General features: G+C 43.9%; 1 protein-coding gene and 1 long non-coding RNA gene across 5 annotated transcripts in view; one reads left to right on the top strand and one right to left on the bottom strand.

Annotated features, from left to right (window-relative positions):
* The window catches only part of Slc41a2 (solute carrier family 41 member 2), a 95,885-nt gene that overhangs the window by 11,598 nt on the left and 67,412 nt on the right, over nucleotides 1-16,875 (top strand). For all 4 annotated transcript variants that reach the window (XM_076919838.1, XM_076919839.1, XM_076919837.1 and 1 more), the window contains 2 exons: nucleotides 8,995-9,706; nucleotides 10,768-10,875. In XM_076919838.1, the coding sequence (XP_076775953.1) occupies nucleotides 9,155-9,706; nucleotides 10,768-10,875 (660 nt within the window). In that variant the 5' untranslated portion in view covers nucleotides 8,995-9,154. The remainder of the gene's footprint in view (nucleotides 1-8,994; nucleotides 9,707-10,767; nucleotides 10,876-16,875) is intronic.
* The window catches only part of LOC143436023 (uncharacterized), a 45,480-nt gene that overhangs the window by 597 nt on the left and 28,008 nt on the right, over nucleotides 1-16,875 (bottom strand). The gene's annotated exons all lie outside the window — the stretch shown is intronic.

Consider the following 16,875-nt stretch of genomic DNA (forward strand, 5'->3'; position numbering starts at 1 on the left):
AAAAAAATTGAACTCTAAGACGTGGGGGGGGGGGATATGTGAAAATGGAAAAATAGAAAAGCACACGCTGATATGGTTTCTGAGTGACAGAGGGTTCTTACTGGAACCCTGGTGAATGAATGGCTGTCTTAGTTTCTACATGTGGCTGTCCAGGACTCTGAGTGCTGGAGAAACAATGAAGAGATATGATTCATGTTAATTTTACTATGGCATCTTGTGGGCTTACAGAAGGACCTTAGAAGAACAATTGATTTTTTTTTTTTTTTTTTTTTTTTTTTTTGGTTTTTTGAGACAGGGTTTCTCTGTGTAGCCCTGGCTGTCCTGGAACTCACTCTGTAGACCAGGCTGGCCTCGAACTCAGAAATCTGCCTGCCTCTGCCTCCCAAGTGCTAGGATTAAAGGCGTGCGCCACCACCGCCTGGCCAGAACAATTGCTTTTACTTTACATTTCTTTTTGGGCAGTTTCACTTATGTATATAATACAGATAATTCTTATTTATTTATTTATTTATTTTATTTATGGCATTATCTGAACTGTAGCCCAGGTTGGCCTCAAATTTACAGTAGTCCCACTTGAGTGCTGGGATTCTGGGTGTGAGCCACCATACCTGGCTATGTGTTAGTTTAAAGAAGTATAGGTGGCTATGGGAGGCAGAGGCAGGCAGGTGGATCTCTTGTCGAGTTCCAGGACAGTGGCATCGCACACCCGAAACAGGCACTTACACGGAAAGAAACACATACACATTTAAAAAAAGAAAGAATGAAACCTTAAAAACAAAACAAAATACAAACCAGCATGTGCCCACTCCAAGTCTTCAGTAGCAATACCTTGTGTACAGTTTCTAAATAAAGTTTTCTGTGCCTTTGTATCAGGTGCTAAATGGTATAATAGTCTCTGAAAGTGCAAGAAATTAATGAACTTGACATTTTAATTGTAAGAGAGGGGGTTTTTGGCAGTTTTACAGAATATATGTATGAAATATCTAAGGTAGCTTAACAGAAGTATGTCCTTTGGTTGCTTAAAAGCAGTTTTCCTTTTTTTTTTTTAAAGATATATTTATTTATTTATTTTATGTATATGAATACAGTGTAGCTGTCTTCAGACAGAACAGAAGAGGGCATCAGATCCCATTACAGATGTGCTGGGATTAAAGGCATGCGGTTTGTTGTTGTTGTTTTACCCTACAGCAATGTGCACACCTTACCCTATAGCAGTGCACACACCTTACCCTATAGCAGTGCACACACCTTACCCTACAGCAATGTACACACCTTACCCTACAGTATTTTAGCCAGCTGATTTAAAGGCACTTGGCAATGCCAGAGTTACTATTCCCCCAAATCCTCTTCCTGCCTGATTATAAGGTTACCTCTAAAGTGCAATAAAGACATGTTCCACAGAGCACCTGAGTAGGGTTCTCAACACCACACTATGCGGCTCACACTGCCTGTAATACCAGTTCCAGGGGAGTCCAACGCCTCTAGCTTCCAGCCCCAGTGGGCAGTTACACTCACATGCACACATACAGCATCCCCAAAAGGGCTGCTCGCGCACACTTAGAAAGAACAATAAAACAAATCTTTTTCTTTTTTAATAAAAGAACAGTGTATCCTTTGGATATGGACCCTAAAATATACAGAGTCGGCATCTAAGAAAAATGTTGATGTTGTTAGCTTCGGCTGCAAACCTACCTAAACTGATTCACGAACTCACAAGGCTGACTTAGGTAACTGGGAGTGACGTCAGCTTTCTTGACAACTTGGGGGAAGATTCAAGAAGAGGAAAAGGACAGCCAGCCACCTTACACCACTCTGGCTCTGGCCACTGCACAGACTTGACAAGTTCTCACCACAAGCCACTCAACAGCCAGCCGGTGCCGTCAGACAACATCATAAGGCTGCTATGTCATAAAACAGCATCAAATTCAGCAGCCTTAAAACTCTGCACAGCTGGAAGGAAGGCTAAACATCTGTAAAACTGTGTTGGAGTCCCCCCCCCCCCCAAATTGAGGACAACAAGTCCTTCCTGTGCTAAATCCTTACTACAGAGTCTTCGAGCGACAGGAGACTCAGAGAAGCTGACTATACTCTCAGGACTATAATCTCCAGTATTCTCACAAAAAGAGTGAGAAGGGAGAGATTTTTTTTAAAGAAATATATTTGGGCAAGGCAGTGGTGATGCACACCTTTAATCCCAGCAATTGGGAGGCAGAGGCAGGTGGATTTCTGAGTTCAAGGCCAGCCTGGTCTACAGAGTGAGTTCCAGGACAGCCAGGGCTACACAGAGAAACCCAGTTTCAAAAAACAAACAAACAAACAAACAAAAACAAGGGAGGTTACTGCAATGTTTTTATGCATAGCCCCAGGGCAGTTCCTCTCTCTGCTCCTCATTCTTACACATTTTCCTGGGAATAGATTTTTTTCTCCTGACATGTAACTGCAAAAGAAAGCCATATATTCACCCCTAACTTTTGCCCATTTCCCACTGGGTGCCATGGCATGCCTGAGCCAACAGAGAGAGCACACTGGGAATGGAGAAAGCTCCTCCACATGGCCACGTCCAAAGACCCAGGACATCATAGACAAGCACTCCAACATTGAGCTATACACCAGCCCATGTCTTTAGAGGTCTTGCTAAGTAGTGCAGCCTATCCTTGAACCAGGCTCTAGTCTCACCCTTCTAGTGCCTCAGATGACAGGTGTGTGTGACCATCCCCAGCACCAATATTGGGAGCCAGGAACTACTTACATAGCACAGGAGGTGCAAGGTGCCTTCCTCACAGAGGAATTGGTGGTGGAGGACTAAGTGGATACTTTTAGCTCTGACAAATTGTTTAAAACATTCTAAGTGTGAACTGTATGTGGAGGTGTGCACGTGTAATCCCAGCACTTCTGAGACAGGCAGGAAGACTGCTGTAAGTTTGAGGCCAGCCTGGTCTACGTGAAGAGTTCTAGGTCTGCATAATGAGATACTGTCTGAAAGAAAACTGAAATAAAAATGTTAAACAGTAAATGTAATATAGTTTTTCACTGTCAGCTTGGTTGGATTTATAATCGCCATGGAAACACATCTCTGGGTGTGCCAGATATTTCCAGAAATGTTTAACTGAAGAGGGAAGATACATCCAACCTATGAGGGCAAAGTTTCATGGATCAGGTCAAATTGATTACAAAGGAAATCAGGTTGAGTGCCAACGCTGCTCTCTGTCTGCTTCCTGACTGTGGGTCCAGCATGACCTAATGCTCCTGGGGTGTCTTCTCCACTGTGAGCCAGATAAGCCCTTTTCCCTGTCACAGCATTGCGAAAGGCTGGTCCTGAGGGGGTGCCAACTGATTTGGTCATTTTGATGCCTGCTGTTCTCCCCTCTCTGCGTCGTTGATTCTGTATTAATCTGGGAGGGTTTCTTCACATGGTATACTTTGTGTCAGGTCTTTTGAAAGAGGCAAAAGTTAATCCCAGCACTTGGGAGGCAGAGGCAGGTGGATTTCTGAGTTCGAGGCCAGCCTGGTCTACAGAGTGAGTTCCAGGACAGCCAGGGCTACACAGAGAAACCCTGTCTCGAAAAACCAAAAAAAAAAAAAAAAAGGCAAAAGTTCTGGGTGTTATGGACAGTATAATAGAAAGCATAGAAGGGGGAGATTTTAAAGGAGATTGGATTCGGTTGCAGGAGACTGGGAATACAGCTTAGCCAATAGATTGCTCACCTAGCGTGGACAAGGACATGTGTTCAATTCAGGAGAACACACACACACCACACACACACACACACACACACACACACACACACACACACACACCAGATTACAGTTCCTTTAGGTAATCTAGAAAAGCACTGTAGGGAGTCCAGTGGATGAGAATGATGAAGTCAAAGGGTTAAAAACAAGAAATGGGCTGGGCCTGGTGGTGTATAGCTTTAATCCCAACATGAATTCCAGGCATCTGTATTAGGATAGCCTGGTCTATGTAGTTTCTGGCCAGCCTGGGCTATACAGTGAGACTTTGTCTTGGGGAGAGGGGAGAGGAAGAAAGAGGGAGGTACAGAGAGAAGTAGAGATGGATGGCTGGAGGAAGAGAGGAAGAGAAAGAGGGAGGTGGGGGAGGACTTATATTTAATTTAATTTGGGTCGTTAATGGAGAACTGGGCAGCCATGGCATCATCTGCTGTTTGGTCGCTACATAAAGCAAATTAAATAGAGCCAATCCTTGTCATCAGAACCTACTACACAATGGAGCACTTAGTGGGTATTATTAAAGGAGTTAAGATCTTTTAAATAGACCGAGGAGGTCATTTGTGTGTGATCAGGCGGGTTTAGATTGGCACGCCTCTTCTGAATGCTGACTTGGAAGGAGCAGAGCGCAGGCCTGGAGAGCGGCAGAGTTCAGAGTGCAGGACCCCAGGCCCCACACACTTCTACTGTTACAGAGACTCAATTTTAGCATCGATGCTCTAAATTCTCTTGATTCGAATTGCTTTCATTACAGAGTTCTCAGTATTAATTTATTTCTGTTAAGACTGTTACCCTGACACATTTCTTTCAGTGTAAGCTGTAGTGAGCCTTCCGGGGAACATAGAATAAATTTTTCCATAAACCTAAATGTGTAGCTTTTTAACTTTTAAAAACTTTTATTAATTCTTCTTCTTCCCCTTCTTCCTCCTACTCTTCCTCATCTTCTTCATCCTCCTCTTCTTCTTCCCCTTCCTTTTCCTCTTCTTCATCTTCCTCCTCTTCCTCCTCCTCCTCCTCATCATGTGTGTGAAGGTCAGAGCTCAGTTTCATGGAGTTGATTCTCTCTTTTAACATTTCCATGGGTTCCAAGGATTGAACTCAGAGTCCTCAGGGCTCCCTTGCCCAGGCTACAAATCACCTTTATCTGTTGAGTCATCTAACTGGCCCCAGGAAGTGCTTTCAACTTGGTAAAATTTCAGAAGAAACTGTTCTGGTTTTGAGATTCAGGTCTTTGGAAACTGTTTTTAAAGCTCTTGACCATGGATTGTAACCTGCAGCTGCTCAGTATGTGGGAGACACTGCCCTGGAGGAAAGACAGTGCACATGTGGGGTGGGTCAGCTGCCTTACTACTCCTGGTATGTGTGGTGGCTGCCTTTCTAGCAGCCAAAATGAATCATATGGCTAGACCGGATGCCAGTGGAGATGAAGATGTGTCATCCTCCTCAGTGTCCAGGAAACCATGGCAACAGGTAGAGATCATCCTCCTCTCATAGGAAGGGAGACTAATGATAAGATCTACCACAGCACCACTCAGACTGGAACAACTTACAGTTGTAAGTGTTTTATCTACATGTATATACATACATGTGCACGGTGTGTGGGTCTTGTGTTCCAGGATCAGAAGAGGGTGTTGGATCCCCCTGGATCTGGAGTTACAGGTGGTTGTGAGCAGCCATGTTGGAACTTGGTTCTTTGCAGGAGCAACAAGTTCTGTTAACTAATGGGCTTTTTAAAGATGTTTGCACAATTCAAAGAACATGAAGATTAAGAAACAAACAGTACCCTTGAAGGACCCCTTCACTTGACCCTACCCTTCACCCCTACCCTTGAAGGACCCCACACTTTTATACCATTGCTCAAACAAAACCACTATCATGCAACTTGTATTGAATCTTCTTATCGAGCCATCCCAATGTGTTCCTGTCTCTGTGTCTCTGTCTGTCTCTTGTGTAAAGCACAGGGTATGTACTTATGGTGCAGTTCTTAGCTTGTAGAGAGTGTGCTGCTTCTTTTTAGTAGATTGTTCCAAGTTGTCCCTCACTGTTCCTATTTGACTAGGAGGAGTGTGTGTATTCACACTGTTTATGTACAAATTCATATTCACATTTGGTCTTATGAGGACAGACCAGATTATCAAATGTATTAGAAAGTGCTTCTCACACTTGATGGTGTAAGCAAATCACCAGGGATGTTAGGGAAAGTGCAGCTTCTGATTTATATTCTCTTCCCCACTCCTCTCTTTTATTGAGACAGGGCTTCACTATGTAACTCTGGCTGTCCTGGAACTTACTATGTAGACCAGGCTGGCTTTGAAGTCAAGGAGATCTGATGGTCTCTGCCCCAAGAGGCCTGGGGTTAAAGGTATACACCACCACAACCCAGCTTCTCTCTCTAATTTAGATCTGTGTCTGTGTCTGGTTGCACAGGCCTATGATCCCAACTACTCTAGACAGTGAGGCAGGAGGATTACAAATTTGAGATCTGTCTTTGGCACCTTAGTGAGACTCTGTCTCAAAATAAAAAAGTAAAAACAGTTGGGGTGATGTCTCAGTGGTGGACCACTTATTACAGCAAACATGAAACACTTTGTTCAGTCCTCAGTGCTCTCAAACTGCTTAGAATACTTGAAATAATAGGAATGGCACATCTTTAATGACCATTCTATTGCTGCAGACAGACATCATGACCACAGCAGCTCTTACAGAAGAAGCATTTAGTGGTGGGCTTGCTTACAGTGTCAGAGGGCAAGTCCCTTATCAGAGAAGGGAGTGTGGAAGCACACAGGCAGGCATGGTATTGGAGACGTAGCTGATCAGCAAGCAAGCACAGGGAGAGAGACACACTGGCCCTGATGGGGACTTTGGAAACCTCAAAGCCTATCTTCAGTGACACACCTCCTCCAATAAGGCCAGTCCTAGTCCTTCCCTGACAGCTCATCAACTGGGGACTAAACATCCGCAGATTGGGGATTCAGGCCCCTAGAGCTTATAAATTGTATATCTACTGCATTGGTCCGTGACCGAGGGCAAGATCAACCAGTAGTACAGATACTTGTTTTTCCACCATTGTGATGGGATCTCATGTAACCCAGGCTGGCCTCAAACTCAGTACATCTGAGGATGAGTCTGAACTTTTGATTCTCCTGCCTGTACCTCCTTAGTGCTGGGATTGCATCATGTACCATCATGTCCAGTTTCTGTGGTGTTGGGCTTCACACCTAGGCCATAGTGCATATTTAGGCAAGAACCATTCTGGAAGTTGAGCTATATCACCAGCCCTTGTAACATTCTACCCTCAGTGTTTTCCATCTGTGAGTGGCTGAATTTGCAAGTGCGTAACAACCCTGGAACATGGAGGTCCAACTGTGGTACCTAATCTAGTCACTGGATTCCTGGGGCAACTCCATAGGAAGTCGGTACCATAATCCAGTGGTGAAGGACAAAGCATATAAAACGGATAAAGGACCCATGCGCTCATCATGTTCTGAATCAGGAGACCTGAGGTCTTGAGCCAATGCCGAAAGAGTGTTCTGTCTCAGGAGTTACCAGGTTTCTCCCATAAGTAAAGAAGAGGGAATAGTGAGATGCAGCCTTTGTACCTGCTTGTCTTACTGACCGACCCTCATCACTTTCTCCTCTGGTCATTTCTTGTGGTCAGTCTTCCTGTCCCAGGGTTGAAGACTCAGTGTCTTCATTAAAGTCACCAGTATGGTGGGGAGTGGGGCCATGTGTCCTCTATCAATACAGTGCTGCCTTGATTCTCGAGGAAGTGTAAGACAGGCTTAGATGTTCCTGAGAAGCATCTGAGGCTTCTAGCCCCGTTGTGATAGGTGTGGCCATGAAGTCACTGTGCAATTGGGTGCTGCCTGCCCAGGTGTCTGTGGCCTTGCAGCTCAGTGCCAGTTGGTGACTAGCTCCAGTATCTATCTGTGTCTGTCTTTTCTGGCCTTTGAGACTCCAGTCACTAGCCAGCCAGCTAGTCAGAGACCTTCTTGAAGGCTGTAGACCACAGCAGACTTGAGGACCGTGCAAGGGCATTCCAAACTTTGTTCTGGTTGTCTTACAAAATGGAGGCCTGAGTATTTGTAATCATTCTTTTGAGTTATTTCTTAAATAATCAAAGGGATATATTTTTAAGTTAATTTAATGATATTTTTATGTATGTGAGGATGTTAGATGATGACAACCTAAATTTATCTGTAGAATAAATGTCTTATACTGTATTCAGGATACCAGTGAAATGTTTTTTATGATCAATGTCATCTTTGTCTCCTTGTATTCTGATGAAATTAATATGCAGTAACTTATAAATAAAGGAATATAGCTTATTATTTAATATTTACAGAGTATAATGTTATATCGTGTCTTTTATATTGACAATTTAAATTGATTGGTGCCAAAACTCTGAAACAAGCACAATGTTAAGTTTCAGTCCTCTGTAGTGGCAGGTGCCATGGCATCTCTTCCACCTCCTTCTCTTCTTCCTCTTCTTCCTCTTCCTTCTCCTCCTCCTCTTTGTGGTTTTGTTCGAAAGAAGGTCTCACTATGTAGCCCAGGCTGGCCTCTATCTTTGGGCAATCCACTTACCTCAGCATCCTTAGAGCTGATATCACAGAAGGGTACTGCCGTGTCCAGCAAATGCTGTTACTTTATTTCATCACTGTATCTTCCAAGGCAGTCAAAGACCTCATATGGGTGGGCTTCAGTTACAGGAATTATATAAAAATAAAAGCACTCTTTTTTTTTTTCTTTTGTTTTTTTTTTCAAGACAGGGTTTCTCTTTGTAGCCCTGGCTGTCCTGGAACTCACTCTGTAGACCAGGCTGGCCTCGAACACAGAAATCCGCCTGCCTCTGCCTCCCAAGTGCTGGGATTAAAGGAGTGTGCCATCACTGCCCAGCAAGTAAAAGCATTCTTATTCAAGGTAGATTATAAAACATATTTAATTTTTTGTTTGTTTTGTTTTTGATGCAGGATCTGTGTATTCCTAGCTGGCTTGGAACTCACTACATAGACCAGGCTGGCTTCAGACTCACAGTGATCTGCCTGCCACTGCCTCCCAAGTACTGAGAGTAAAGGCGTGCACCTCCACAACTGGCTTCTGCACTGTATTTTATAAAACAAAACAATACAAAAACCCCTCACTTTTATGTCACAGAACAGATCTGCATCCAACTCATAGAATAGAGTATTACTCCTGCATTTGTATGAAAATCAGTCTAAGTGTGATTTATCTAAGTTTTACATTTTATCTTTTTCTTGGCAGATTGAATTCCTCTCTTAAACTTCTGAATTTTTTTACTGGTGGAAACATTTTCTACAGAGCAGTCAATGGCTTAATTTGAGCAGGTGTTGCTGTGGCATTGGTTCTGCTGTGCTTCAGGAAGCTCGAGTCTGAAGGATACAGGGCTGTTTGTGATGACAGTATGACCCACAGTAAAGGAAGACCTGTCACTTGCAAGACAAGTGCCAGTCGGGAGAGTGGAGGAGGTTTTGTAGATTGGACTTTAAATTTAAATACAATTCAATCCGACAAGTTTTTAAACTTACTTTTAAGCATGGTGCCAGTCATTTACCAGAAAAATCAGGAAGACAGGCATAAAAAAGTGAATGGCATTTGGCAGGACGGGCTGTCGGGTGCAGCACAGACCTTCAGCAAACGATCAGAGCCACATCTGGACTACCACGAGTTCTCAGAGCAGGCCTTCCACAGCAGCGGTGGGCATGCTCCAGCCAGCTGCAGCCCCAAGTATGACGACTATGCTGGCTATAACTACTGTGATGGAAGAGAGGCTTCGGAAACCACTGCCATGTTACAGGACGAAGATCTGTCCAGTGATGGCGATGATGTTATTGTGGAAACAAGCCAGAGGCTCCCAAAGGAGTCCAGTGGGGTCATGGCTTTACAGATACTGGTGCCATTCTTGCTGGCTGGGTTTGGAACAGTTTCTGCTGGCATGGTTTTGGACATAGTGCAGGTGAGATTTTATCTTTAGTTTCACTGTATGTGCAAGCGTGTGTGTGTGTGTGTGTGTGTGTGTGTGTGTGTGTGTGTATTTATGTCTGCTCATTTGCATGACAGCCTTGGGTATCTCCATTGTTTGCTTTCATTGTGATTATGAGGCAGGGTCTCTCTTCCACCTGAAACTCACCAACTTGGCTGGCAACTATTGAAGCTCTAGGGGCCTGGACCGCCTCTGCTTGGCCTTCCATTCTTTATTAATTAATTAGGAGACTGTTGTAACTAGTTCTGGAACCCAGATTCCAGTCCAGATGGTGAAGTCCCACAGCTGGGTTTTTAACTGTTAGCGACATGGACTCTGCCACCATGAAATGGTAAAGTAACAGGGCATTGTGCTGCACGCCTGACATCCTGCATTTGGGATGCAGAGGCAGGAGGCTCACAAGTTTAAGGCTGCCCTAGGCTACCGTGGTGAGTTAATAGCCAGCCCAAGCTGTCTTAAAAAGTCAAAGGCTGGTATACAGCTCAGTGGTAGAGTGTTTGCCCCACATGTGACAGGCTGTGGACTTCATCTTGAGGACTGCCAAACAAACAAACCAACAAACAAATCACAACAACAACAACAAAAACAGATGTGAGAGAGTGAGACCCAGGTGCTTCAGGATGTCAGGCTTAATTGTAGCTATTGGTGTTAGCTGTAGAGTGGAGCGTAGTGATGTCAGATGTTGAACCAATGCCACTGGAATTGTCTAAAGTCCTCGGATCCTGATTACAGGAGGGCGTGGTGATCCCTGAACATGTTCAATGATGAGATAACCTGTGCTGTCCTTTAAAACCATGAAGCAGCCAGGGTGCTGTCCCAAGCCTTTAATCCTAGGCACCCAGGAAACCAAAGCAGGCAGGTCTCTCTGTGTTTGAGACTAGCCTGGTCTACACAGTGACTTTCAGGTCACCCAGGGCCACATGGTGTGACACTATCTCCATAGCAGTGACAACAACAAGAGAAGCGAGGTTGGGATGAGTCCCCGGGCTTTAGAAATGTCCTGTGCTAAGGGAAGACGTTGCTCTGTTTTACAGCACTGGGAGGTGTTCAAAAATGTGACAGAAGTCTTCATTTTGGTCCCTGCGCTTCTTGGTCTTAAAGGGAACTTGGAAATGACATTGGCTTCTCGATTATCCACTGCCGTAAGTTTTTTCCCTATTTCCTATTATGTGTGTTACTTATTTCTCTCTTCTTAGAAGAGTCTGTGTGACAAGGAGGTTGGTTTCCTGTCTGGTAAGTTTCCTGGTCACACAGTTACACTAAATAATTGTGACTGACACAGTGCCCTGAAAGTTCTCGGAGTTCTCTCCCCTGAGGATGTGGACCTGCTCTCCCTCATCACCAGACGCCTCGGTGTGTTTGCCTCCTTGGATGCCAGCCCAAGCTAGCAGGTGTGATTAGTGTGCAGTGCATGGGTGGGCAGATGCTGAGAGTGTGTAAGGGTCTGAGGTCGGCTGAGCTGAAAGTAGAGCGAGTATCCTTTGTATTCTCTTTTATAATCTGACTATCACATAGTGCTCATCTGTTCATATCAGAGGATCCATGTTTATGCTGTATTACCTACTGCTGTTTTTTCAGACAGTGTTTCAGATTTGCTATATAGACAAGACTGGCCCTGAACTCAGATCTTCCTGCCTCTGATTCTGTGTGCTTGGATTAAAGGTGTGCACTGCCCTGCACATGGCTATCTCCTTTTATATTATAGAGTCCCATAGTTTGATTTATGACCCATTATTTGATGTTTAACCACGCTCAAATGGTCTATCATTATAGGGAATGTTGTGTCAGGAGCTGAGAGAGGCAGCTCAGAGGTTAAGAGCACTTCCTTGCATTCAATCCCACTGCATGGCAGTTCACAACAGTCCATAACTTCAGTTCCAGGAAATCAGATATCCTCTCCTGGTCTCCAGGCACCAAGCTTATGGTATGCATGCATACAGGCAAACACTTATAAATAAATAAATAATACTGAATCTATATCTACATATATAAACATATTATATATGTATTATTATACTTAATATAATACAAGATATTATAATATATAATATTAAACATAATATAGGTAATGTATATAATATGCATAATATATAAATTATAAATATGAATATGTACTATTATATACATATAAAATACATAATATAGATTATTAATACCAATATTTATATATACTATATAATGCATAATACACAATACAAAATATATAAGTACACATATTTATATAATATATAATATAATAAATAATACACAATATATAATTATACTATAAATATATACATGTATATAATATATCATATATATACATATATATGATATATATATCATAGCCCATGTTATTATATTATGTATCATATACATATGATATATATAATTGAGATAAGGTGTCATGCTGTATCCTCGGCTGGCCTGGAACTCATTGTGTAGTGAGAACTGGTCTCAAGCTCACAGAGATGCCCTGTCTGTGCCTCCCATGTGCTGGGATTGAAGGTATGCAGTACCATGACTGACTTGACAATTAGTATAAGTGAATGACAGTAGAGGCATAAAATGGACACAACTAAAAATGAGGCAGAAGACCAACCATTAGACAATTACTGACTTACTTGCTTGTCTAGTGATTTACTTAAAGCGATCCGTGTACTGCCTGTGTGCCAAGCATGGTTTCACCTGATACCTGGAACAGAATGGCCTGGAGAAACACCTGCACTGGGTCATTGCCAGTAACAGCCTGCTGATTGCCGTGTCTGCTTCTGTAAATCCTGGCTATGTGCCACCATGCTTAGATAGGTTTTCTTTAACAGTTGTGCTAGGGGCAAGAATACAGTAGAGACTCATGACATATATTTACATAGTCTAAGATTATCTAGATTTAAAAACTTTAAAAATTATCTTTAGCTCTGAAAGCCCACGTAGGGAGTGGTGGTGGATGTGTTTAATCCCAGCACTCGGGAGGCAGAGGCAGGTGGATCTCTGAGAGTTCAAGGCCAGCTTGGTCTACAGGACAAGCCTTGTTCCAGGACAGCCAGGGCCATTACACAGAGAAACTCTGTCTTGGAGAACCACCCCCCACCCCAAAAGCAGCTTCCTGTATTATATATTTCAACCCAAAGTTTAAGGATGTCTTTTTCTCAAGTGATAATGTGGTACGATAAATACATTTAAAACTCTTAGAAAAGTAAGTGATGGGGGCTGGGAAGATAGCTCAGTGTGCAGAATGCCTGCTGTGCAAGTGTGAGGACCACTGTGCGATCTGAGTGTGCGATCTGAGGTAGTGTATGCCTGTTATCCCAGTCCTGCAGAGGCAGAGGCAGGAGAACCCCTGAGTCTCACTGGCCAGCCAGTCTAGCCTACTTGGTCAGTTGCAGACCAAGGAGACACCTTGTCTAAAAGACAGAGTGGATGACACCCAGGGAATGACATCCTAAGTTGTGCCCTGGCCTCTAATGCATGTACATACAATGTGCGTGTGCCCCTTCAAACACACAAACACATAAAAAATTTCTTAAAAAAAATCTAATAGTGAAATCTTGATAAATGTTTAAAATTAAAAATATATGCTTATTCCTTATTCCAGTGCTTAATTGAATGGCGACATCTACTGATATGCTGAATTTGGATTTTAATGCTTGATCATTTGGCATCCAGATGGAATGTGTTGGGTATAGCCTCAGCCTTTAAGAAGGAAAAACAAAAGCATGTGGGGCTTTCCTGTGGTTTTGAGAAGTAGTGGACGGACATGGGTATCACCCACACCTGAGTCCAGGAGAAACTGAGGCAGTGGTCTTAAAAAACCAAATGGAAGCGTTTGAGGAGGAGAACACTACTGGGCGGGAATTAAAAGGTGGCTTCTTGCGTCACTTGTTGCAAAGTGGACTTTGTTCTGATAAATACAGCTAAGCATACAAACGTTTAAGCAGCATGACAACTTTGCCAGGAATAGTGAAGTTTTGGTTCAATTGCCTCAAAGAACATTGTTCTAAATGCATCTGTCATTCTTGAGCCTTGTCCAGTGTTTGTTTAGACTTGTAATAGATTATGTCATTCTCTTTTGAAATAGATCATGCTGTAGGAAATCCAGTTAAAAAAGAATATATTTTAAGTAAGACTTCTCATCTTTAATCCACTGTTGACATTAAGTCTCATAAAGCTGAATCTAATCTTTTGGAGGAAAACTATATAGACCGCGTCCTGGCCAGTTTTATGTTAACTCAATACAACCTAGAATTAGCTGAGAGGAGTTATCGACTGAGAAAATGCCTCCATAAGATCCAGCTGTAGGGCATTTATTTTTCTTAATTGTGGATTGTGTTATTCCTGGGCTGGTGGCCTTGGGTTTTATAAGAAAGCAAGCTAGGCAAGCCATGGGGAACAAGCCAACAGGCAGCACCCCTCCATGGCCTGGACATCAGCAGGCCTTCAAGTTCTTGCCCTGTTTGAGTTTCTGTCCTGACTTTCTTCAATGATGAACAATGATATAGAAGTGTAAGCCAAATAAGCCCTTTCTTCTCCAAGTTGCTTTGGTCATGGTGTGTCATCATAGCAATAGAAGCTCTAAGTCAGGCAGGGTCTCCATGTATAGCCATGACTAACTTGGAACTCACTCTGTAGACCAGGCTGGCCTGGCACTTGTTACTGTCTTCTGCCTTGGCCTCGTGTATGCAGGAATTGCAGGTGTGAGAAATCACACCCAACTTGGCCTTAATATTTTTTTACTCTGCTCTAGTATCTGTTTTATGTTAAGTATTTTCCTCATGGGTCTGTATATATCATGTTTTCTGATAATATTTTAGAGAGGAGAGTTTCAAAATGGTGTAGAAGCACAGCACTAGGAGGAAACCTGTCACTGGGGTCACTGGTTCAGGGATCAACCAGAGCATCTCTGTGGGAGGTAGGGCTGGAGTTTCTCTCCTCTGTGGACTGAGAATTGTGCAAAGAGGTGGGGCTTCTTGGAGTCAGGGGTGAGGGAGGGGCAGGGATGGGGGCGGAAGTGGGGACAGGAGCAGGTAATTCCCAGTGAATTCAAGGCCATCCTGAGCTGCCATGCGTGGTCATTACCCAGAGGGCCAGATCTCCAGTGTGTGTGACTGAGCGTGTGCATTTTTAGGTCACTGGCAGTAATGCAGCTCCAAGTCGGTGGCTTCTTAGGAGCACCGCAAGCCTCACCTTTTCTCGGTACCCTACCACACTCTCCACTCCACCTACTCGCTCACAGACATTGTTGCTCTGCCTCCTTTCTTCTGATTTGCTCTTTTTCATAATTAGAGGGTTTAAAATATATAATCAATATATAATTACATATTTCCCCCTTTCTTTTTCTTCCTTCTACCCTCCCACATCTGCCCCATTCCTGCCTTCTCCCAGATTCATGGCCTCCTCTTCTCTAACCCTGGCCATTACATATACTTATAAACAGATGCAGAAACACAACTCCCTGAAGGCCTTCGGTGCCGCCTGGATGTGCATGCTTCCAGGGCTGACCACTTGGTACTACAGGAGTGCTCAAGAGGCTCATCCCTGGGAAAGACTCGCTCTCCTCCCTCAGCAGTTACCTGCCTGTATCTCTTCATCTAGGAGGGCAGCCCCATGAGGCCGCCCCGTCTACACTGGGATGGCAGCTGGGATTAGAATTGTTCTGCTCTTGTTTAGGCAGCCAGGTTGTTGAGATCTCAGGGGTGTAGCTTCCCTGTCGTGACTAGAAGACACGGTCTCACAGCAGACACTGTGGTCCCTTGGTTCCTGTAACCTTTTCACCCGCTCTTTTTTGACGATCCCTGAGCCCTTAGTGAAGGAGTATCAACCGGGGCTGGGTTTCTGTGGTCAGCTGCTCTCTGCATTTTGAACAGTGGTAGTTTTGTACAATGGTCTCTGCTGCTAAATCATCTTTTTATTTATTTGCATGTATATCTGTGCACCATGAGTGTGCCTGGTAAGGCAGAGACCAGAGCAGGGCATTGAGTTACCTGGAACTGCAAGTACAGACAGTTGTGAGCTGCGGCGTAGGTGCTGGGAACTGAACCCTTGTCCCCAGGAAGAGCAACAGTGCTCTTAGCGGTTGAGCCATCTCTCCATCGCAGGATAAAACAATCTTCTTTGATGAGGGCTGAGGTCTACCTACACGTACCCGTGGCTAGAAGGATACCATTTAGAGTGCAGTTAGGAATTATACTGGCTTAGGAGAGTGCCAGCCTTAGGTTCTTCTCTAAGATCTATGACCTCATCAGCTGCGTGTTGTTCTGTGGGCTTGTGGTAATGTGAGGGTAGAAAAGTGAAGGGGGTGGTGGGATGGTTGGAGAAACAGTGTAGGTACTGGGACAGGGAAGACAGCCGTGTGTCCTTGGCAAGAAATGTCTCCATGCCCACCGTTTCTGTCTGTCTTCCAGAAATCATGCCCCCCCCCATTCACTAGTGCCTTCCCAGTGTTGAGTAATTCCCGTCCCACAGTAACCTGCATGTTTGTCTGGACAGGAGTTGTGGAATGTAGCTCCCTGCCTGGGAAGAGGTCTGCAGTGATGGTACCAAGTGAACCTGGCCCAGATCCTTGAGTCAGTACTCTCTGCACTCTGCTGGCCTTGGTCTCTGTGGACCCTGGAGCGTGTGAGCCTCTGTGGCTTATTAACAGCCGTGGAGGCTTTGTGTGTAAGGCTTCCTTTGGAGTCATTGAAGATTGTTAACTATAACTATTGACATCTAATCGTTACTGAAGTTGCAACACTAATCTTTGCCTGCCTCTGGAGCTCTAACTCTGAGGGAGATTCACTCTTTAATTATTGCTCTCTCAAGAGGAGCTCAGGTTTAGTAAATACGAGTATAAAGACAGCAGGAATAATTGTTCTAAAGCACCGAGAAACCTCAGTGTTTGCATTAGCGGGATACTTTGACCTAAAGTCCAGAGGGAGACTGCAGAGTAGAATATGTTTTCTAAATCGAATACATGGCATCTTGATGTGACACTTGACCAGCTGCTCTGCTGCTACTGAGACAGCTCCAGTTCATCCACAGTTAAATCTATCTGTAAACAACAACTTCACATCATGTGTTTCTGTGGAGCTGGATATTGAGCTAGGGCCTGGCGTGTGCTGTAAACCCTTTACTTGCCCTTGTGAAAAAAAAATTAAAAGCTTTAAATTATTTATTTAGTCTTT

This window comes from Arvicanthis niloticus, chromosome 22, assembly GCF_011762505.2.
Source record: "Arvicanthis niloticus isolate mArvNil1 chromosome 22, mArvNil1.pat.X, whole genome shotgun sequence".
Classification (NCBI taxonomy): Eukaryota; Metazoa; Chordata; class Mammalia; order Rodentia; family Muridae; genus Arvicanthis; species Arvicanthis niloticus.